The 22,330-nt window shown below is 44.1% G+C and overlaps 1 protein-coding gene across 8 annotated transcripts in view; it reads left to right on the top strand.

Moving 5' to 3' along the window:
* Window positions 1-22,330, top strand: part of CSGALNACT1 (chondroitin sulfate N-acetylgalactosaminyltransferase 1) — a 360,793-nt gene that overhangs the window by 237,865 nt on the left and 100,598 nt on the right. For 7 of the 8 annotated variants that reach the window (XM_017961823.2, XM_017961828.3, XM_017961825.3 and 4 more), the window contains one exon: window positions 18,292-19,221. In XM_017961823.2, the coding sequence (XP_017817312.1) occupies window positions 18,588-19,221 (634 nt within the window). In that variant the 5' untranslated portion in view covers window positions 18,292-18,587. Of the gene's footprint in view, window positions 1-7,412; window positions 9,283-18,291; window positions 19,222-22,330 lie in introns of those variants that run through there. The other variant, XM_021942083.2, reaches the window with a different exon arrangement.

The raw sequence follows: 22,330 nt of genomic DNA, 5'->3' as shown, positions 1-22,330 counted from the left end.
ATATCAGTCTTGAGACTCATTAGCTTAGTGTCAAGAAAAAATAAATCCTAACTCTTCCTTCAATATGGAAGGAGCTAATATTAAAAACATAAGGACTATAACAAGGCTTATTGTATTTTCACCTTGCCCTGGGACATATGTAAAGGGTTTGAAAGCTAAAAGAAACAGACTAGAAAAACAAAATCTAGAAAAAAATTAGGCATGGTTGATTAAATGGTGAGTTTTGAGTTCTCTATTTTTTTCCTCTTTTTATTAAAATAACATGCATCCTTAATAGCAGAATTGGAGTGGGAATGGTGGGAATGGAAAAATCTTAATTAGATCTGCTGCAGTGTTTTTTGAGAGAGACAGGATCTCACTCTGTTGCCCAGGCTGGAGTGAGGTGGCGTGATCATCACTGTAGCATTGAACTGCTGGGCTCAAGCGATCCTCCTGCCTCATCCTTCCAAGGAGCTCGGACTACAGGAATGCACCACTATACCCAGCTAAGTTTTATGTTTTAGAGATGGGGTCTTGCTATGTTGCCCAGGCTTGTCTCAAACTCCTGGCCTCAAGTGATCCTCCCACCTCAACTTCCCAGAGCCCTGGGATTACAGGTGTGAGCTACTGTGCCTGGCCCTGCTGCATATTTTATATCCATGATGATTTAGGTATTCTCCCAAGTGTTTCCATCTCTACCTAACAAATAATACTCAACTTGACAGGCTCTGCAGAAGCTTCTGTGATTCCTCCAACCCGATGATCTTTCTCTTCTCTGAACTACGGCACTGTTTTGTTTATATCATGAGTGATTGATCACATTTCCTTGACATAAACATTGTTTTTACAACTGTCCTTGCCACTGACCATTACCCTGGTGAGGATAGGAATCTCAGCTGACCCTTTTCTTTGTCTCCTGTGATAGTTGGTATGGTCCCTTCTGTGCAGTAAGCATTTAATAGATAATTGATGATTACGTGAATACAATTCACATTATTGGTAACATTTACTGAATTCCAGAAAAGTTGTTTTCTGTTTTAATAGTACAATGGAGTAGCCTGGACATGAATAGGACCATGTAGCCTGGGCGTGGTAGCTCCTGCCTGTAATCTCACCACTTTGGGAGGCCGAGATGGGCAGATTGCTGGAGCCCAGGAGTCCAAGACCAACATGGGCAACATTGCAAGACTCTATCTCTACAAAAAATTTAAGAAAGAAAAATAGCTGGGCATCGTGGCATGCATCTGCAGTCCCTGCTCCTCCAGAGGCTGTGGTGGGAGGACGGCTTGAGCCCTGGGATTCAAGACTGCAGTGAGCCATGATCGCGCCCTTGCACTCCAGCCTCGGTGACAGAGCGAGACCCTGTCTCCAAACAAGTAACTAAAAATAGTACTATGTAATCATGCTGTTGAGGAGCATCTCACATGCCGCCTTTCCTGTACAGTGGGGAGGGTGTGGCATGAGGAGGTGGTGCCCCACCCCTCTTTCACAGGTGCTTGCTTCAATGTAGGTCACTGTTACGTGAGATGGAACTGTGATGGTCTTGTTCCTCGGAGATTTTTGCAATGCAGTGGTAGTAATTTCTACAATTGTTGCAGCTTCACATGAGTGTAATCAAAAGGATCATATTCCAATTTATGTTTCACATGGAGGCACTTTATGCCTCTCCTAGGCAGCCTTGAACTGAGCCTTGTTCTATGTCGGGATAGTAGCACGCAGTCTGAAGAGGGCATCAGGAAACTCCGATGACATCTTGCAGCCTTATTTTGGGAAGAATCTTTTATTGTTTAATTTTTTTTTTTTTTTTTGAGCCTTGGGAATATGTCTAGTACCAGCAGCTGAAATTAGAACACTAGTGTATTGAATCATATTTTGAGCTACTGGAAAATTGCAATTTAAAAATAACTTAGGAAGTTTGGAGATTTCTCCCAAATGTGTTTGCTGCCCTTTGAAGAGTGACTTTGCAGGTCAGGACTTCACCAGGTTGTACCCAGAGTCCTTTTGGTAAGTTCCCTGGTGCAGAAAAATGTTTGCACCCCCATGTCTACAATTATGGAATGTGTTGTCTCCAGACCTAATGTCCTCCTCCACTGTGCCAGGACACTGGGCTGAGCATTTTATATACATTCCTTTTAAAATCTCCCAGCATCCCTAATGGAATCTGCCACACTTGGTTTAAATGGAATTTTAGAGCTTTTCAAATTTACCAGTTTTCTTTTCCTAAAATAAATGGATCTGGAAAGGTAAGAACGTGAGTTTATTTTGATTTAAAATTTGGAAAGTGCAAATTTAGAGGTCAGAAATGAGGAGTCTGGAGTTCTGAGTTCTAGTTCTTACTGTGCTTTCTACCAGCTCTGTACCTGTATATAAACACCAGCTATTTATTTCTTGGTGGTTACTTTTCTCATCAGTAAAGTGATGTCAATGCCACGTTTCTGTTGCTGTTATGGTTTTGAGCTTAGTTTAGCTCACTTTGATTTCATATTAACTCTGTTACAGGCACTATGCTGAGTACATCATGAGGACTCTATAAGACAAGCCTTTCTGTGCTCCTGATGTCTGGGAGACAAAGGCTTCGAGAAACCAAACAACTGCAGGGCTCAAATGGTCTCAAACTCAAAGCCTGTGCTGTCAACCACTGCGTTGACTGCCAGGAGAAAGGGAAATACAAGATGTGAAAGCACCTTACAGAGTCAGAACAAATGGACATGTGAAGTCTTACCACATAGTCAGGGATTGGTAGAGCAGGTGCTTGCCTATGCAGTAATTTGGAGAATGCAAGGAGAGCTCTGTTTCCAAAGTCCCCTTCTCTTCTCTTCCATTCCTGTGGGCAGAGCAAAGTTTGCAAGTCTATGAAACCAAATTTGTCTTTCTCCTAGATCTTCTCTTGTGTGTGTTGTTTTTCAGTGGCAGCTCCATCCTCTGAAACACACGCGTTAAACCCTGGCATTCTTCTTCTTCTTTGTTTTTTTTTTTGTTGTTGTTGTTTGTTTGTTTGTTTGTTTTGGAGACGGAGTCTCGTGGTATGATCTCGGCTCACTGTACCTTCTGCCTCCCAGGTACAAGCAATTCTCCTGCCTCAGCCTCCCGAGTACTGGGATTACAAGTGTCCACCACCACACCTGGCTAATTTTTGTGTTTTTAGTAGAGATGGGGTTCTACCATGTTGGCCAGGCTGGTCTTAAACTCCTGACCTCAAGTGATGTACTCACTTCAGCCTCCCAAAGTGCTAGGATTATAGGCGCAAGCCACCGTGCCAGCCCCCGGCCCCTATTCTTAATGGATAGCTTTTATTTTTTTCTTCCTCATGTGATTGGTATACTTCTTCTATCTTTAGTGCTGTGACCTGGGTTCAAGGCTTCCCTGGCCTTTATTTAGAACACTGTAATAGCCTCATATCTGGTGTCCGCAGTGCCAGTCCTTCCTCTCCAGTTCATCTCAACGCTGCTTATTTGCTAAAATTCAATTCTGATCGTGTGAGTCTGCTGTTTAAAATCTTAGACAGCTAGCTAGCCGTTACCTGTAGGATGAAATTTCATCCTATCAGTTGAAATTTTCTGCCTTGAAATGAGGGCCCTTTGCTATGATGTCTTCCCCCACACCTCCCTCGTGGCCCTTACACTCCAGGACGGTGTATTGAATGGGCATTCTGCATTTCCAGATCAACCTCCTCTCAGTGCTTTCCCTCATGGTGAACACACATCTGCTAAAGCACCTCTGCAGATTATAGAGAAGCCATGTGGCACGGTGCTTAAGAGCATAGACAGCACTGGACTAAAGACCCAGATTTGCTGTGGCGTTTGAACAGGTTAATAACCTCTGTCTCAATGTCCTTGTCTGCAAAATGGTTATAATAATAACAGAACCTACCTCATAGGAGGTATCAGAAAGTTAAAAGGAAGATGCAGATAGAATGGGGTTATAATTATGAGAGGAAAGTCTACTGAAAGAGAATGGAATGTTCTAAGAGTGATGCAGAAAGAACATATTAGTGGAATGTCCAACAGTGTTAAATTGTAAAACTTGGATTAAATAACTGTCCTGTGGCATCTCTCTGTGCATAGAAACAGGACAATTTCTACTGCAGGTACATTTCTTTACAGGCATGAAGTCTTGAAATGTTCTTTAGCTGATGCTATAATAATCAGTTACCCCCCTCCCCAAGTAGATACTGCTGACTGCAAGATAGGATCGGCAGCAGGTGCCAGGAGTGAGGGACTCAAGGAGAGGGACTTATAGGCCTGGGGAGGCTGGAGCTAGAGCCTAAAAAATATTGTCTGCAATATTATCTGTAAGTCTTACTTTTACCAAAAATAATAATGCATCTTGCATTTATGTATTATTGGGCTTCGTCTTGTTATTTTTCTCTACATTTTTTATTCCATTTTTATATTCAGATAAATGGCACAAAGAGAGACGCCTTGGTTGATGTAGCTTCATGGAGTTTCTAAAATAATTCTGCACAATACGTGCATTCTGTAGTCCCGTTCTATAATAACAACTTTCTAAAAGAAAGCCCTTCATTTGTGCGCTTATATCTTTTTGTGGGTGGGGAAGGAAGAGGAGAGCTGAGAGGAGTTAGGCTGTTTATTTTGTCTTAACTAAAAGTAACAGTTTCATTCTTAACCCGTCTGCCCTTGAACTCGCCGGTAGAACACATCCATGTACTCACCAGAGCGGGTGCCGGCATCACCAGAGTTGGTGCGGGCACCTTTCAGTGCAGGATGTTTCCGCTGTGCTGGGGGTGGGGAAGGGGAGGTCACTGCGCAGACTCCCGTCTTCCATGATGCCTGGGGCAGACCAGGCTTCTCCATCATGCTGACTGATGCCAAGGATTGGGGGTGGAGAGGCCGAATGGCACCCCTGGGAGAAGGGAGCATACAGCAGCCATTAGGTGGCCGCAAGTGCCCAAGAAGACAAGATTTAATTACTAGATTGTCACTCTTGGCACCAAAGCAGGGTGTCTCACCCAGGGGAGCCTGAGATGGAGAGAAGGGAGAGTGTTACACGCATCCTCCAACTCTCACCTCCAACTCTCACCAGTGATTCTCTTTGGAGGCGATGTTTTGTCTTATTTCCAGGGTTCCTTGCTGCATGTTTTCTCAACTTGCCTGCTCTTTCTCTTTTGCCCTGCTGTGGGCATCACCTTCCCCTGTGCTGGTGTTGTTTAATTCTGTATATATTGAGAAGTTCTGTCTACTTTGCACAATGTAAGACTGATTGAAGCAGATCATTTTGGTGGTGCTTCAGGATATGGGGGTCTACTAGCTGTGTGGGCAAGTCACCCAGCCTTGCTGAATCCCAGTTTCCTAGTCTTGGAGAATGGGGATCAATAACTCGCCACTAAAGTTATTATGAGGTTTAAGTGAGACAACAGGTGATAGAGAAGGTCCAAGGATTCTCCAGCAGTACTATGTAGATCCCCACCCCTACGGCTGCCCTAGAGGACTGGGTCACTACCTTGAACTCAGAGTGAACACTTTTACCCGTATCTTTCAATGAATTGGGCTTTCCATAATGTTTTGTTCTTGGATAGCTGTGTCTAAAGAATGTTTTAAAACCATCACCTCATCCCTGGTCAAGGCATTGGGTAAACATTGTTTCTCAACCTCAGTTCCCCTCTTCTATCTGCTCATAATGTACAAGGATCATTTCATCAGGAAGGAGAGAGCTTCGTTTTTCTTCTTTCTGTGCTGCTTTTCACTGTAAATAAATAAAATTGAGCCTGTTTCGCTAATGGAGCCACCTTAGCCGTCCCAGCACAGAGTGTGGTGATTCACACCTCTGACCCCGCCTTGTGGCTGATGTCTGCACTCAGCACCTCTGTCTGCAATCTGCTCAGGGCCTGTGCTGACGGCTTAGCTGTAAGTGAAGCAGCTACATTGTCTGGGGTATATACCCTGGGGTTCCTCATGGCGTGTCTGGAAAACAGAGGACACGGACACACAGGAGGAGTTTAGGAGCAGAGGTTTAATAGTCAGAAGAGAAGAGAAAGAGAAACAGCTCTCTGTACAGAGAAAGGGGTCTTAGAGCAGAAAAAGGACTGACTGACAGAGAATGCATAGGATTTTATAGTCTGGTTTGAGGAGGCAGTCTCTGATTTACATAGGGCTCACAGATTGGTTTGATCAGGTATGACGTTTACATAGTGTGTGGGGAAGGTTGGTGGCCCCACCCTAACCTTATTATGCAAATAGACTTTCCAGTTGATTGGCGCCATTTTGTCTGCTCCTTACAGTACAGATTGCTGACAAAGAGAAGGGAAGATGGAGCTGCCATCTTGAACGTGTCTAGTCCTTAGTTCCTGCTGTTAATCATCCATGCAAACTCCCAGCTTCCTTTTGTATATCTGGAGCTCAACTTTACAGGCTGCTGTTTGTTAGAAAATGATTTGGGACTGCTTTTCATTTAAAAGAAAGCCTTACTGAGGACTCCCATACCCTTACTATCTGCCCAGGTGATTTCTTCTTAACTTCTATATCAGAAAGTACTTGGCTGGGGAGCGTTGCTCATTTTAAAATCAGTCCCATCTTTGTTAATTCACAGCATGCATTTCTCTGAAAGCTGTGTGTTGTGACCTCAGACCCTGATCTCCCCAGGTGCTTACTTCCCTGAGTCTTGGAGTCTCCCCCAGTGCCAGGGCTGGTTTCTACCTGCACAGGAGGATGTCAGTTTGATACACGGCCATTACATGGGCATCTACTTTTGCAGTGCTCTAGAGGAAAGAAGAGAGAACTCAGTGTGATATTGTTTCGCTGTGTCTCCACTCAAATCTCATCTTGAATTGTAGCTCCCGTAATTCCCACGTGTTGTGGGAGGGACCTGGTGGGAGATAACTGAATCATGGGGGAGGTTTCCCCCATACTGTTCTCATGGTAGTGAATAAGTCTCAGGAGATCTGATGGTTTTATCAGGGGAAACCCCTTTCACTTAGCTCTCATTCTCTCTTGTCTGCTGCCTTGTAAGATGAGCTGTTCACCTTCAGCCGTGATTGTGAGGCCTCCCCAGCCACGTGAAACTGTGAGTCCATTAAACCTCTTTTTCTTTATAAATTACCCAGTCTCAGACATGTCTTTATTAGCAGCATGGAAACAGTCTTTGGCAGGAGAGGCTTTCACAGTGATGCCAGCCATCAGTTTAACCCACCTAGAGATGTTCTATTTTTCTTTTTCTTCTTCTTCTTCTTCTTCTTCTTTTTTTTTTTGAGATGGAGTTTCACTCTTGTTGACCAGGCTGGAGTGCAGTGATGCGATCTCGGCTCACTGCAACCTCTGCCTCCCTGATTCAGGCGATTCTCCTGCCGCAGCCTCCCAAGTAGCTGGGGTTACAGGCATGTGCCACCACACCCAGCTAATTTTGTATTTTTAGTAGAGACAGTTTTTCTCCATGTTGATCAGGCCGCTGATCTTCGACTCCCAACCTCAGGTGATCTTCCCACCTCGGCCTCCCAAAGTACTGGGATTACAGGTGTGAGTCACCACGACTGGCCCTCTTTCAAAGAACATTTCTTAGTTGCTTAAAAATTCTACTTGCCATGATGCTTTTTAGTTCAGATGCTTCAAATTTGATATGTGAGTTTAAAACTCCTGGCATCTTATACCCACATATCAGGTTCGAGGCATCTCAACTAAAAAGCAATCACCCCTCCAGGTGGGCAGTGGATCACGGCCAGAACAGGGAATGGAGAACAGGAAATAACACGGCCCGAACAGTGAATGGAGAACAGGAAATAACTGTGGTTGTAGATTCCAGCTAGAAATGGAAACTCCAGGAGTGAAGGCAGCACCTGGGCCGCTGGGACTGCCGGTGTCACTGTGTTCACCTTGATCCCCAGAAAGCAGCCACTTCCAGCATCTCACCCCTCCTGGGGGCTCCCATCATGGAAGCCCAAGGGCCAGGCCCAAGGAGTAATGGGTGACATTCCTCCAGCCTGCCCAGAGCCTGGTCTGTGGAGGCCACACGGCTGGAGGGTCTGGTGGAATTGCTTAGAAACACCTGAATGTTGCAAAGATATTTTGCCTGGCCCCAGTTGCAGGGACAGAGCAAGGCTCACACTGGGCATGCTGGGATGGGGATTATTTATTAGGATCATGTGAGTTTGCTTAGCTGTTAAGAGATGTGTAAACACACATGACAGCTACATGGGGATACAAAACATTATAACTAGAGAAGCAGTGATTCATGCCATGTTTGAGGGGCCAGGCAAGTTCATAATAATATTTGAGTTCAGAAACAAGAAAAATTGGACATGTTGGGTGTAGAATGAGGAGCAGTTCTCAGCAAGCAGTTCGGGGTTATGAAGGGGGTTGAACAGTATAGTCTAGTGGATAAGAATCAGATGGAGCTGGGTTTGGAGCTGGGCTCTGCTACTTGCCATCTGAGCATCTGGGGCAAGTTACTTCATTGCTTTAAGCCTCAGTTTCTGTTTCTTTAATGGGGATAATAAGATGTAGCTCATAGGATTGTTGTGAGGATTAAATGAGATAATATTTGTAAAGTACTTAGTATGAGGTCTGGCCCCAAAGTAAATGCTCGTTGAGTACTTGTAATTGTGAACAAGGGGAGGGTGTTGGAAGGCTGGTTTCATGCAGTTCTCAGTTTGGGATGAGAACCAGCCCCAAGAGCCCCAAAGGACTCTGGGAGGCAGGTCTCTCTGCAGAGTTTGGCAGCTGACTCAGCCCCGCATGTGTGCTTGAGACAACTTACAGCTGGAAGGAGGGTCTTTATTCTGCACACCTGACTTGAGTAGCATCTTCTTATGCCAGTGTCCTGCCCTCATTGCATCCTCTGGGGTCCATGACCACCACCCATGCCAACTACCTGCCTTAGGTCCTCCTGAAACAAGGGTGGCGGTTGCAAGGAATGGGACTAGAAGGTCTGGCATAGACAGGAAGCCCCTCTCAATCAAGCCGCCTTTGTAAAGGTTTGCCAGCAAATTAAAAATCAAAATAAAACAAAAGAGGACTCGGGTCTGTTTCTTGGCCTTTCGGTGCTTGTGGTTGTGATCAGTGTGCTTTCATTTTCTGACTAGCAAGTGCCAGTTTCTTTTTGCCACATTTCCCTTTTTCTGTTTCAAGGCAGGGAAATTGAATCAGAATTCTTTTAAAAGACCAACGAGGAGCTGAGGCGATGGAGGGTCCCTCCCAACTAGGGAATTCCTGGCTGCGCAGTCATCTGCCAGCCCGTTCTCCTGGGCTGGGTCAGTGCTGATCCCTGGAGGACATGCTCTCTGGGCTTGGAGATACGGGGACCTCACACGGAAGACTCAAGGAGCATCTTGAAGGCTGAGCCTAAGTCTTTTGGGTGAGGAAGGAAGGGAAGTGGGTTCTGGGTGGAGTCCTGGGCAGTTTGGTCACATGGCCTGACAGCAGGTGCTGGGGACCCTGAGATAGAGACAGTGGGGTCCAGACACAGGAAAGGCAGTCTGAGGCTGGGTTCCCGAATGAATGGGGGATCAAGGCATTATCCTGGCACTGGGGCCCTGGAATCAGCCCTGTTCCAAGGACACTTGTAATGCAGTCAGAAGATAAACTACTGCAAACCTGGAGCTAGGTCTCTGTGGGGTCCAGGATGGTCCATCAGGGTGAGAAAATATTATTTAAAAATATTTTGGGCTTTATTATTTTAGATATGTTGTAAATACATAATACTACATTATAAAGCTTGTATATAATATTTTATTTTTATTTTCTTTTGGAGTCAGAGTTTTGCTCTGTTGCCCAGGCTGGAGTGCAGTGCAGTGATCTCACCTCACTGCAAACTCCACCTCCCAGGTTCAAGTGATTTTTCTTCCTCAGCCTCCCAAGCAGCTGGGACTACAGGCATGAGCCACCACCCCGGGCTAATTCTCTTTTGCATTTTTTTTTTTTGATAGCGACAGGGTTTCACCATGTTGGCCAGGCTGGTATCAAACTCCTAACCTCAAGGTATCTGCCTGCCTCAGCCTCCCTGAGCACTAGGATTACACGTGAGAGCCACTGTGCCTGGCCTGTATATAATTTTTAAATATATTGATATATGTAGTCTCTGTTCCAAAGTCATTGACTGCCTGGAATGTGCTGTTTATGTTTAATTAAAGTTTGGAGACAGCTGATCTTGAGTGTTGAGGAAAGAGGAGGAAAAGCCGTAAAACTGCTGGGGCGACCGAGGCAGCTGCCCGTGCCGATTGCTCTGTGTATAAAACCCGAGCCAGTGCCCATGCTAAGTAGCTCAGTGTCAGGGCTGGAGGGGGTAAGGGAAGAAGGCTTCAGATCCTGTCACAGCCAACTCCAAGCTCTTGGCATTTAATTGTTGACTCCTCAGTGGGACCCCTGTCCTCTCGCTGGGATTTGGCACAAGCACCTCTTAGTGCGAACACAGTAATACTGATCTGCTTTAGTTGCTGTCAGGAACATAGCTGAAGATAAAGCACTTGGCCCATATATAGATGCTAATGAAAGTCTCAATGGAAAAAAGAAACCTGCATTCCAGAAAGATCTCTGACACCTGAAAACCCTGCTCTGAAACTTTTGGGTGGATGTGGTTTGGGGAGATGATGAGCCATTCTTATTTTCAGGTCATTTTGACTTCTTTGAAAGTATAGTCATGTCATGTGTAACATTTTGTCAATGGAACGAACACATGTGGGTAGCTCTGTAATTATAATACTATATTTTTACTGTACCTTTTCTTTGTCTAGATATGTTTAGATACACAAATAACAGAGTGGTACAGTCGACTGCAGTATTTATTAGAGCCACATGCTGTGCAGGGGTTTGTAGCCTGGGAGCACCAGGCTGTACCATGTGGCCTGGGTGTGCGGTAGATCTATCATCTAGGTTTGTGAGAGTACACTCTATGATGTTCATACAACAACAAAATTGCCTGATGGTGCATCTCTCAGAACATTTTTCTTTCATTAAGTAATGGCATAACTGTGCCTCAGGCCCTAAACTAATTAAGTGTGTACAAGAGATAGATTATTGTGGACTCCAGCAGTTGTAGGTGTTGGTTGTATATACTCATTTTCTTTAAAAGAAGGCAGATGGCACTATATATATATTTATATTTATTTATATATATATATATATATAGAGAGAGAGAGAGAGAATTCTATGAACAGAATGTACTGGGTGTAGGAGTTGGGAGCTTTAGGGTCTTTCAGTCCTTGTAGTGGTTTTTGTGTGTCTTCTATTATGTTTTGCGGTATTTTCCTTTGATGTTAAGACCTTTGCTGTCCTCTTTTGTCCCACATTGTCGCCATCCTCCAATGTCCTGGGTGCCTCCACCCACCTCTAATATTCAGTGTCTAGTGCATAGTCTGGGTAGGAGATGATGGAGCGTTGAGTAGGGTGGTGGTGGAGGTAGAGATGCAAGAACTGATTTGAGATACTTTTGGAAGAGGAAGCATGTTCACGTGGTGATAAGTCTGTGGCAGAAGATGATGGAGAAGGAAGGGCTAGGGATGGTTTTCCTGCTTCTGGCTTAAGCAACTTGGTGGGTTGTGCTGCCTTTGGCTGTAAAGACAATGACTGGAAGGAAGGCAGACCTGCTGTGCTTCACCACATCTCGGTTAACTTGGTCCATGTGCTGTAACAGTCAACTACTTCTATGCAACACACCATTGTTGACTCTGGTTTTTGGAAACAGGGTTCCTCTAAAACATAATTACATTTTAACTTTACAGATTTCCTGAAGTCCCTGACACTTTAAAAAAAAAAAAAAACAACAAATTTTTGGATTCATGACCATTGTTCAAGAACAAAATCTTGGAGGGCTTTGGTAGAAAGCATATTGGGCTTCAAGTCAAGGATGGGTTTGAGTCCCATTTCTATACCTTGCAGGTTGTGTGGTTTTAGACGAGTCGCATAACTTCTCTAACCCTTATTTTCTCAAACTGAGAAGTGATTACAGTAATGTATTTCTGCTGCCACAAGATTATTGCATCATAGGAGATAAGGCATATTAAAACATTTTCTAAAATGAAAAATAGTGTGTGGTTGAGAGATAGCATTTTTATGTAAATCTGAAGTCTGTAACCCTGTGAATTAGTTATCTATCTGTTGGAATGTAACAAATTATCCCCAGACTTAAAGTAACAAACATTTATTATCTCACAAGGTCTTAGGGTCGGGAGTCCAGGAGCAGCTTAGCTGGATAGTTTTGGTTCAGGGTTGCAATCAAGCTCTCTGGTTGCAGTCATCTTAGGCCTTAACTGTGGCTGCAGAACCCGCTTTCAAGCTCTTTCAGGGGGTTGGTGGTAGGCCTGACTCTGTTCCTTGCTAGGCGTTGGTTAGCTGGAGGCTTTAGTTCCTCATCCATGTGTCCCTCCACAGGGCTGCTCACAACATAGCAGCTTTCTTGGGAGATAGGGCACCCAAGACAGAAGCTGCAGCCTTTTACAACTTAATGTCACAAGTGCCATACCACTTCTTCTGCCATATTTGTTGGTCACTGAAATGGTTTGACTCTGTGTCCCCACCCAAATATCATTTTGAATTGTAATCCCCAGTGTTGGGGGAGGGACCTGGTGGGAGATGATTGGATCATGGGGACAGATTTCCCACTTGCTGTTCTCATCACAGTGAGTAAGTTCTCGCAAGATCTGGTTGTTTAAAAGTGTGTAGCACTTCCCCCTTCACTCTCTCTCTTCTGCTACCATGTGAAGATACACTTGCTTTCCCTTCCACCATGATTGTAAGTTTCCTGAGGCCTCCCCAGCCCTGCCTCCTGTACAGCTGTGGAACTGTGAGTCAATTAAACCTCTTTTCTTTATAAATTACCCAGTCTCACATAGTTTTTTTATAGCAGTGTGAGAACAGACTAATACAGTCACTCACATCAAGCCCCCAGTACAGTGTGGGAGCAAACACACAGTGGTATGAATACCAGGAGGCAGGGACCATTGAGGACCATCTTGGAACCTGGCTACCACACCCTGCCTACAGGAATTCAGTTGGTGTAGCGGGAATTCTAAATGAAGCCATATGTTCAAATAAAGTTTACAGTGCTAACTTTATATCCATTTTTGAGAGCATTTGAAAACTCTGAATAAGAATCCTTTCCACACACATCGAGGATGGTATGTTTATCCGAGAGATATGGCTCGAGTTTGTGTTCTGTTGGTACAGCTAATCCTTTGACTGAAGGTTAGTCTGTGCCCTTGCTGTCAAAGAGCTGATTGTATGTGCCCAAGTGGAATAGACTCACACTGTGGTGTTAGGGCTTTGGTCTACCGCTTCCTGACCCCATAGACACTGCTTGTTTTTTTTCTCCATCAAGCCTTTTGGCTGTGTCTGCACATGGGGTGGAGATGTCTTGCAGAATTTATTGCCACTCCTTGAATAGTTTCCTTTATCACTTACAAGGCCTGTCATTGTAGCATGTAGTGCTGCTGCCCTGGCCTCGCCAGGAAGCCACCATCCTTTCTGCCTGCTGCTGACCCTGACAGCGTTTCATCAGCAGGGCTAGTCCTTGAGTCTTTCTTGATTTATGAGCTTCTTGTGGACATTACTAGGCATATCTTGGCAGAATACACAGCTCTCGTGACCAAAATGTTCACTGAAATCTGCAGAGTGAAATGCTTACACCCAAACTAAGAGCACCTTCTGTCCTAGTCATAGAAATCCCGGTATGCACTGGCCACATTTGAGTTAAGTCTTAGGCTCTGAAACAAACCTGACTACCTTCATTTTACCTTCTGAGATGAAATGGTAAATGGTACCTGTAACTACTTGGATATCTTATCTTGACAAATATTGATAACACATAACATTTATCTTAAGCTTTTGTCATTTTAAAATGTATTATGTTTGTACTTTTCCAATCCTCCCATCTCCCACTCCTCACCCATACATTTGGTCGGTGGGAACATGACATGAGCATTTTATATCTATTTTAATGGCATTTGTCTGTTTGGGGCTCAAATTATAGTTATTTGAAAGGATGTCAGTTCCTCTACAAGCTAGTAAGTTTGTTGAGGTTGGGATTTGTTCTTGGTTCACCTTTTCATCTCCTGTAACTTTTTATACAGTGCATTGAACATACTAGGTGCTTAATGCCTATTTGTTGTATGGATAAATAAAGACAGAATCCTAGATAGAGTGGACTGAGACTGTCATCTGTTACTTGGCCATTGCTATGTTATTTGGAGGTTGTTTCTAGGTCTCAGATTGGAGTGAGCCCTAAAAGCATTGCTCTGCAGGGGTCTTTTGCCTTCACAGAAGACCACGAAGAAGGCTTCGTCCTGTTGTTTTGTTGCCCAGAGATTGTAAGAATGGCAGGCAAGGCATTGCGCTTGGATATCTTCTTCATTCAAATCAATAAATCCACAGTTTCAGACATGATGTATCACAGATCCATCACTGGGGGTTTGGCCAGGGACAGGAAAGTATTAGGCAAAACAGTTCATAAGGATGAACATTTAAAAATGTGCAGAGTCAATAAACCGGATGAGCACGAGGATTTTCTACAGTTAAAAATAAATAACCCGGGAATATGCATCTCCCTTCTTCCAAGGGTCCTAAAATTTGTTGTTGACAGGGACTCCTTGCTCCCCACTCTCTCCATCCCGCAGCCACCCCCCAAGAGATTGAGCTGGTCTAAAAATCTGGGTGCCTTTCTAACTTCTTAAAATAGTAGCTCATTGCCGCTGCGATCACATGAAGCTGTATTTTCACTGTCATCTCTAACTTCTAGTAGTGCTTGGTAATTACACAGTGGTTTCCATCTGCAAGTCTGTGAATACATACATGTTAGCTCTTCAATTCTCCCACTGCTGCTAAGGGAAGGAGACTGCACAGAGCTTTTGTGGCTTAGGTATATATTGGTCCAGTTATATCTCATCAAGGTGGTTTTTCATGAAGGTAGCAGAGGTGGTAAGGTGACATCCATTTTTTTTTTTTTTTGAGACAGAGTCTTGCACTGTTGTCCAGGCTGGAGTGCAGTGTTGCAATCTCAGCTCACGGCAACCTCTGCCTCCCGGGTTGAAGCAATTCTCGTGCCTCGGCATCCACATTAGCTAGGATTACATGCCGTGCGTGCCACCATGCCTAATTTTTGTATTTTTAGTAGAGGCGGGGTTTTGCCATGTTGGCCGGGCTGGTCTTGAACTCCTGACCTCAAGTGATCTGCCCGTCTAGCCTCCCAAAGTGTTGGGATTACAGGTGTGAGCCACCGCGCCTGGCCAACACCCACTTTTAAGAATGATGTTTTGTGCTACCAAAGGAAAAGCCTGAAGTCTTTATAGAAGCAAGAATCCAAAGGATAAAAGCCTCTCCTGACTTCAGGAAGCAGATACTCCCAGCCTCTTCAGTGTAACCAGTTGTGAAGCTTTTGATTACAGATGAGATTGCTGGAACGGTTCAGAAATATTTTGTCTGTTAAAGAATGGAATTTTGTTTCCGACACATGTTACCTACTTCTGGCATTTCAAAGGAAAAACTGATCACTGCCTCCTTGGTGGCAATTCTTATGGCTTTTTGTTATTTCTATAAAAAATGCCCATTCTTCCTAAAAATTGGTCTTTTCCACTTTTGCTCCTTTTCTCCAAAGAGTGGAATACCAAATAACTTTGAAATTTATACTAGTGAATTTCAAAAGCCAAACTAGATCTTGAAGAAAATTATAGAACAGAACAAAAAGATATTCTAGTTTTAAATTTTCAAATCACAGATTTAGTTTTCAAATGGCATAGAGTTAACCAACATGATTTTCATCTTTTATGCAAATACAACAATTTTATTAGAAAACTCGGAGAGAAAACTGCATAATTTAAGTTTCGAGAACACAACAAAATGTGTTGACTATTCCAATTTTGTTTTTTGATTTGCTTGTTTTGTCTTTAGTGACAACGTATTTAAAGTAGGAGTCTTGAAAGTGGCAGAATAGCACGATAACATGTCTTCACTGGTAATTTAATACTTGGATATAATGAGTTTATCTGAGAGACTTCATTAGAAACAGCAAGGTGCCTGAACACCAAAGCTGAGCTGTTTTCAATCACAGAATTATAGTAATTATACAAATCCCAAGATTTTCATCAGATGGAAAAGGCTTCCAGGGCTAAACATGCACTTTAAACCTAGCACTAATAACTGTGTGTTGTTCTAAATTACAGTAGAGAGGATCCTTGGGCCAAAGGAAATATTAGAATGTTAAGTGTTGAATTTCTCAGAAAAGTTGAGAAATAAACTATTTTGATAGCATAGTGATATCACTAAGAGGCACATCTCCTCGGTAATAGAAGAGGAATTGTTGTGTAGACATAGTGCATAGCAAGTGAATATTCAAGTAAAGTCAAGGAGGTTGTTAACATTCTGTCTTTGAGAGGAACATTTCTCTCTTTTCTCCCAAGGGTCCTGAATGTGCTAATTGACTGGGCTGGGCTCTTCTTCTCATTGGTAAATGGGATAGGCTACCAGTAAATGAGATGATTTTTGGCCCGGAATCTGGCTTTCTGAGTTGGGTGAAGACTGTATAAAGAATAATTTAGTTATGAGGATTACTTAAAGTGACAAGTTTTTGTGAAATGGCAAAAGCATGCTACCCTCAGGGAGCATGTTTGTGAGTGAAGTGATGTAGCAAGATGCATCTAGGAGGGCCGGGCACGGCGGCTCACACCTGTAATCCCAGCACTGTGGGAGGCCAAGGCGGGCGGATCACGAGGTTAGGAGATGGAGACCATCCTGGCCAACATGGTGAAACCCCATCTCTACTAAAATACAAAAACATTAGCTGGGCATGGTGATGTGTGCCTGTAGTCCCAGCTACTCAGGAGGCTCAGGCAGGGGAATTGCTTGAACCCGGGAGGCAGAGGTTGCAGTGAGCCAAGATCACACAACTACATTCCAGCCTGACAAAAGAGCGAGAGTCTGTCTCAACAAAAAAAAAAAAAAAAAAAAAAAAAAAGAAAAGAAAAAAAGAAAGATGCATCTAGGAAGGTTTCATTAAAATATCCCTAGACAAGAAGTTCTATTCGGTCTATTTTGCATTAATCATTCTTTTTTTGTTTGTTTGTTTTTCTGGCTAAGATGGGTAGAGGAAGACAAGGAAAAGGGGTTAAGGAAGGAGCACATCTGAAAAGGAGTGTGCTGTGGAAATGTCCATGGTGAGTGGAGGACGAGGAAGGGTGACCCCAGGGGGAAATGAAGAAGGCAGTCACACTGGCTTCTCATTTATCGAGATTGAAAGTTGAGGTGCAGAGTGTGTGAAAGGTCCTGGGACCTGTCTGAGTATTTCTTATGAAGGATCAGGACACAGAATTCCTCACAGACACTGGAGCAGAGATATAACTGGGATTTGGGTCCCAAAAGGACAGTATTTCTGATTCTGATCTCTCTTCTTCTCCCAACCTCATCTCTTCTGTGATAAATTCATCTTCTCTTTTATTGAACCTCTGGATGCTTCCCCAGTTCCTCAGCAGAAAGCTTGGAACCATGTTGATCCCCTTTCAGGCCTGCTCTGAGTGAGTGCACACAGGTGAATGCATGTGGGCTCACTTGGCTGCATCCACACCTGCTGGAAGGCTTAGTTCGTTCTTGCCGCTCTAAAGGAATACCTGAAGCTACGTAACTTACAAAGAAAAGAGGTTTATCTGGCTTGCAGTTCCGCAGGCTGTACGGGAAGCATGGCGCCAGCATCTGCTTCTGATGAGAGCCTCAGGCTGCCTCCACTCACGGTGGAAGGTGACAGGCAGCAGGCATTATATGGTGGGAGCACGAGGGAGTGGGGATAGAGAGAGACAAAGCGCCAGGCTCTTTTCAACAAGTTCTCATGGGAGCTAAGAGTGCCAACTCACTCCAGCAAGAATGGCACCAAGCCATGCCTGAGGGATCCACCCCCCTGATCCAGGCACCTCCCACCAGGCCCCACCTCCCAACACTGGGGGTCACATTTCAGCATAAGACTTGGAGGGGCCAAACAAACACAGCACAGGCTCTGGCCAAGTAGTCCCCTGCCGGCAACTCCAATGTCATTAACATTTTTGCTTTTCTCCCTTTAACCATCAGAACGTGTGCCACTAGGCAGAAATTACAAGATACAGAAAAATGGAAGCAGAAAGATGACTCGTAGTCTTTCCATCTGCAGAGAATTATTGTTCACATTTTGCCATTTTCCTTTCAATCTTTTTTCTGTGTCCTTTGTTGCTTATTTGCATTACATTGCAGATGTGCATTTGTGTTCTGATTTATACACATTTAACAATACTTAATCATCTATCATAGGCATTTTCCATAACTCTCACAGGAGATCTGTTGGATATTGATTGCCATAGGGAGCATGATGGAGTCGTTGTCTTGATTAAGTGTTGCTGTCATTTGTGTTTCTTCCCAGGTCCCCTCTTGCTGTTGGCTGCACATCAGGAAGGCTATGATGGGAATGAAGGTGAAAACTTGGAGATTTCACTTAAGTCATTGCTTCTGCCTGAAAGATCATCCTTTAAAAGTAGAGAAGCTGCTCTGTGTGGTGGTTACTTCCAAGAGGCAGAACTCATTCTAGAAGGAAATGGATGCAAGCAGCTCCGGGGGCCCCAAAAGCATGCTTCCTGTGGTCTAGCCCAGGGAAGCCCTTCCGTGGGGACCCTGGCTTCCAGGGATGCCACCGGTTCTGGACGCATGGCTGATTCCTGAATGATGATGGTTCGCCGGGGGCTGCTTGCGTGGATTTCCCGGGTGGTGGTTTTGCTGGTGCTCCTCTGCTGTGCCATCTCTGTCCTGTACATGTTGGCCTGCACCCCAAAAGGTGACGACGAGCAGCTGGCACTGCCCAGGGCCAACAGCCCCACGGGGAAGGAGGGGTACCAGGCCGTCCTGCAGGAGTGGGAGGAGCAGCACCGCAACTACGTAAGCAGCCTGAAGCGGCAGATCGCTCAGCTCAAGGAGGAGCTGCAGGAGAGGAGTGAGCAGCTCAGGAACGGGCAGTACCAAGCCAGCGATGCTGCTGGCCTGGGGCCGGACAGGAGCCCCCCAGAGAAAACCCAGGCCGACCTCCTGGCCTTCCTGCACTCACAGGTGGACAAGGCAGAGGTGCACGCTGGTGTCAAACTGGCCACGGAGTATGCAGCAGTGCCTTTTGATAGCTTTACTCTACAGAAGGTGTACCAGCTGGAGACTGGCCTTACCCGCCACCCCGAGGAGAAGCCCGTGAGGAAGGACAAGCGGGATGAGTTGGTGGAAGCCATTGAATCGGCCTTGGAGACCCTGAACAATCCTGCAGAGAACAGCCCCAACCACCGTCCTTACACAGCCTCTGATTTCATAGAAGGTTAGCATTTTGTGAACTGGGGGGAAAGGAGAAGAAAACGAATTGGGGAGTCCTGGCACCCAGGCAGGTTCCAGCTGCAGGAGGCTGGCAGCTGGCTCTGGGATGGCTGGTGGAAAGTTTTATGTGTGTGACACCAAAAGGTACGGCATGGTTTTATATTTTTCAGAAACATCTGTTTCCACTTACTTTCTCATGGAAACCACAGTCATTGAATGGACAGTTTCATTGTTCCTTGGCAGAAGAAGGTAGAACTTCTTGCTTTCATTTTTAAAATAGATAAACATAAAACTTTGAAACCCAAATAAAATATGACGGCATTTTTATTTTAGCCTTTCTCACAGGCACTTCTAGTAACTGGACTTGGTTAGCAAACCCATGAACAGAATAATAACAAACACATGTTATTGCACTGACATTGTGCCAGCCACACTTTTTTTGTTTTTTGGGTTTTTTTTGTTTGTTTTTTTTTGAGACGGAGTCTCGCTGTCTTGCCCGGGCTGGAGTGCAGTGGCCGGATCTCAGCTCACTGCAAGCTCCGCCTCCCGGGTTCACGCCATTCTCCTGCCTCAGCCTCCCTAGTAGCTGGGACTACAGGTGCCCGCCACCACGCCCGGCTAGTTTTTTGTATTTTTTAGTACGGGGTTTCACCGTGTTAGCCAGGATGGTCTCGATCTCCTGACCTCGTGATCTGCCCGTCTCAGCCTCCCAAAGTGCTGGGATTACAAGCTTGCGCCACCGCGCCCGGCCTGTGCCAGCCACATTTATTCTTTTCCCTTGTAATGACCCCATTAGGGAATGAGGAAATGGAGGTGTAGTTTAATTAATTAAATACCTAAAGTTGCTCAGCTAACAAGTGACAGAACCAGGATTTGAACCCTGGAAGTCTTAACTTCAGAGTCTGTCTCCTTAACCTCTACGTTATATCGTACACATTGTCAAAGCACATGGAAACTAGTGAGATGATGGCTCATCTTTTTTACACGGATGTAGGACAGCCTAGTGTTAATTTGTGTTTGTGTCTAATTTTAGAAGACAGCCTTGTCCAGTTTCTTGAAAGTTAATGTCTTCTTATCTATTGTTATTGGTTAAAAAATCAACTAATAATTTGGGAAAAGAAGTAGATTCAAGGGCATCTAGTCTTTCCCCATTTCTGAATAGAATATAATTCATCTTGCCCAGAAATACAGCTGTGTCCACCTAACCCTACTCCTTACCCAGAAATATAGCTGTGTCCACCTAACCCTACTCCCTACTTTGGTTATACAACCACTGTCTCACGGGCCTACAGGCAAAACTGACTCTTTCTTCCAATCAAAAACCCTCCTGCTGCTGTTTCTGCCTGTGTTCTTTGGACACTTTCTTCTTTTATGCTTTTTTAGACCTGATACGTGAACCATAAATTGTTGCAATTTTAATGTATCATCAGTTTTTATTTGCCTAGAGCCAGGTAAAGAAATCTTTTACAAGATCGTCTTTGGTGTGAGACAAAAAAAAAAACAAAACACATCTCATTTATATGAAACAGTAAAAATGTCTAGAATGTTCAGGACATTTGACAGCATGAGCACATGGTAAGCACACAGTAAGAGTTCAAAATAGAATGATGATGGTGCAACATCACATTTTATAGTACTTTACAGTTTATAAAGCATTTCCACATGTATTAGTTTACTAGCCAACCCCCAGGGAAAATCATTAAACATCATTAAAAGTAAATCCTGGTTGTCACTCTCCCTGGGGTGTGCTACATAGAACTGCCCCTATACAGAGCAATTTCAAAAGAACTTGATTGCAAATCAGCGTCTGCAATTTGAAATGTGTGACCTTGTGATGTTCAATCTGCATTCGTATTTGAAATCTATCTGCTATTCTATGCACAGTAGTTTAAAACATAAGGCCTATCTTTCTCAATCAGCAGTGACGCCAGCCTCTTGCCCCTGAGTATATTTGCTCTGAGGCTTGGCTGACCTTCTTTTAGAGACAGTGACATCATAGTTACTCAATGTTGATTTCATGGGCAGCTCTCAGCTTTTTTAAGGCAGATCAATCCATATGTATCTTCCACATTTGGTGAAAGTCTAGTCAACTGTTTTTGTCTGATGAGTAAATAAAAGCAAACACTTGCAATATATTTATAGAGATTGCACTATCATAAGGAGTTTATTTCATTTTGAAAAATGTTATCAATAACACAAGATTGTGGAGGCAATCTTTTATAGTCACAGGAAGCAGGGCCTTGTGAAAGATTCTACGGGTCAGAGGAAGCTGCAGGGGTGATAGAATTAAATGCAGTATAAGGAGTAGCTTTGAGAATAGTGATGTTTCAGAACAAAGTGGGATTCCTGGCACTACAAGAATTTTATCATCAACTGGGTGACCATTTGGCCAGGAGGTTATAAATGATGATCCAACTTCAGAGAGGTGATCGGACTGAATTACATTTGGGGACCTTTTCAATCCTGGTTCACAGTTCTTTGATCCATACCTAGTTAAGGAGAAAGAAGGGAATGGAAAGGTCTCATTTGAGATTTATCTTCTGTAATGAGCTACAGCAAATGACAGGACTTTATAAGGGTGAAATTTATCTTTAAAATAACTTCTTTGGGTTCCTAACCTTAGAGTGATTTGAGGTTTTGGGTTTCAGTAATCCAAAGTCGAAGCGATTTCTCAAAAGTTCATGGGAAAACTTGGTTAGAAACAGGAGTTCTCCACACTTTGAGAGTTCCAAACGAAGAACAAATTTGCTGAACCCTGAAGTAGTATGACAAAGATGGGGATTCTTTGTATTTAAAAAATAACAAGAAAAGTCCAAGGCATGCTTGCAGACGATCCTAGTTATATAAAACTTAAGGCTAATTGTGAGAGAAATGGCATGATGACGCAAGCTTGGGAAGCTATGATTTTGACCAAGACCCTTAAGCTCCTTGAGACTCGGTTTCCTAATCTGTCAACAAGAGACTTAACATATATGTCCTCTGTGGCCCTACCCAGCCCAGCGTTCTGGTCTCTCTTGCCTGCAAAATACAAAGCTTTTCTCCATAGCTTTGCCAAACCACCATCTCTCAGAGATACTCCGCCATCAGCCTGCCAGGTGATCCAGGCAGGACAA

This window comes from Papio anubis, chromosome 8 (genome assembly GCF_008728515.1).
Source record: "Papio anubis isolate 15944 chromosome 8, Panubis1.0, whole genome shotgun sequence".
Lineage (NCBI taxonomy): Eukaryota > Metazoa > Chordata > Mammalia > Primates > Cercopithecidae > Papio > Papio anubis.
Note: the sequence above shows the minus strand (reverse complement) of the source record. Positions and strands in the feature narration are given on the sequence as shown.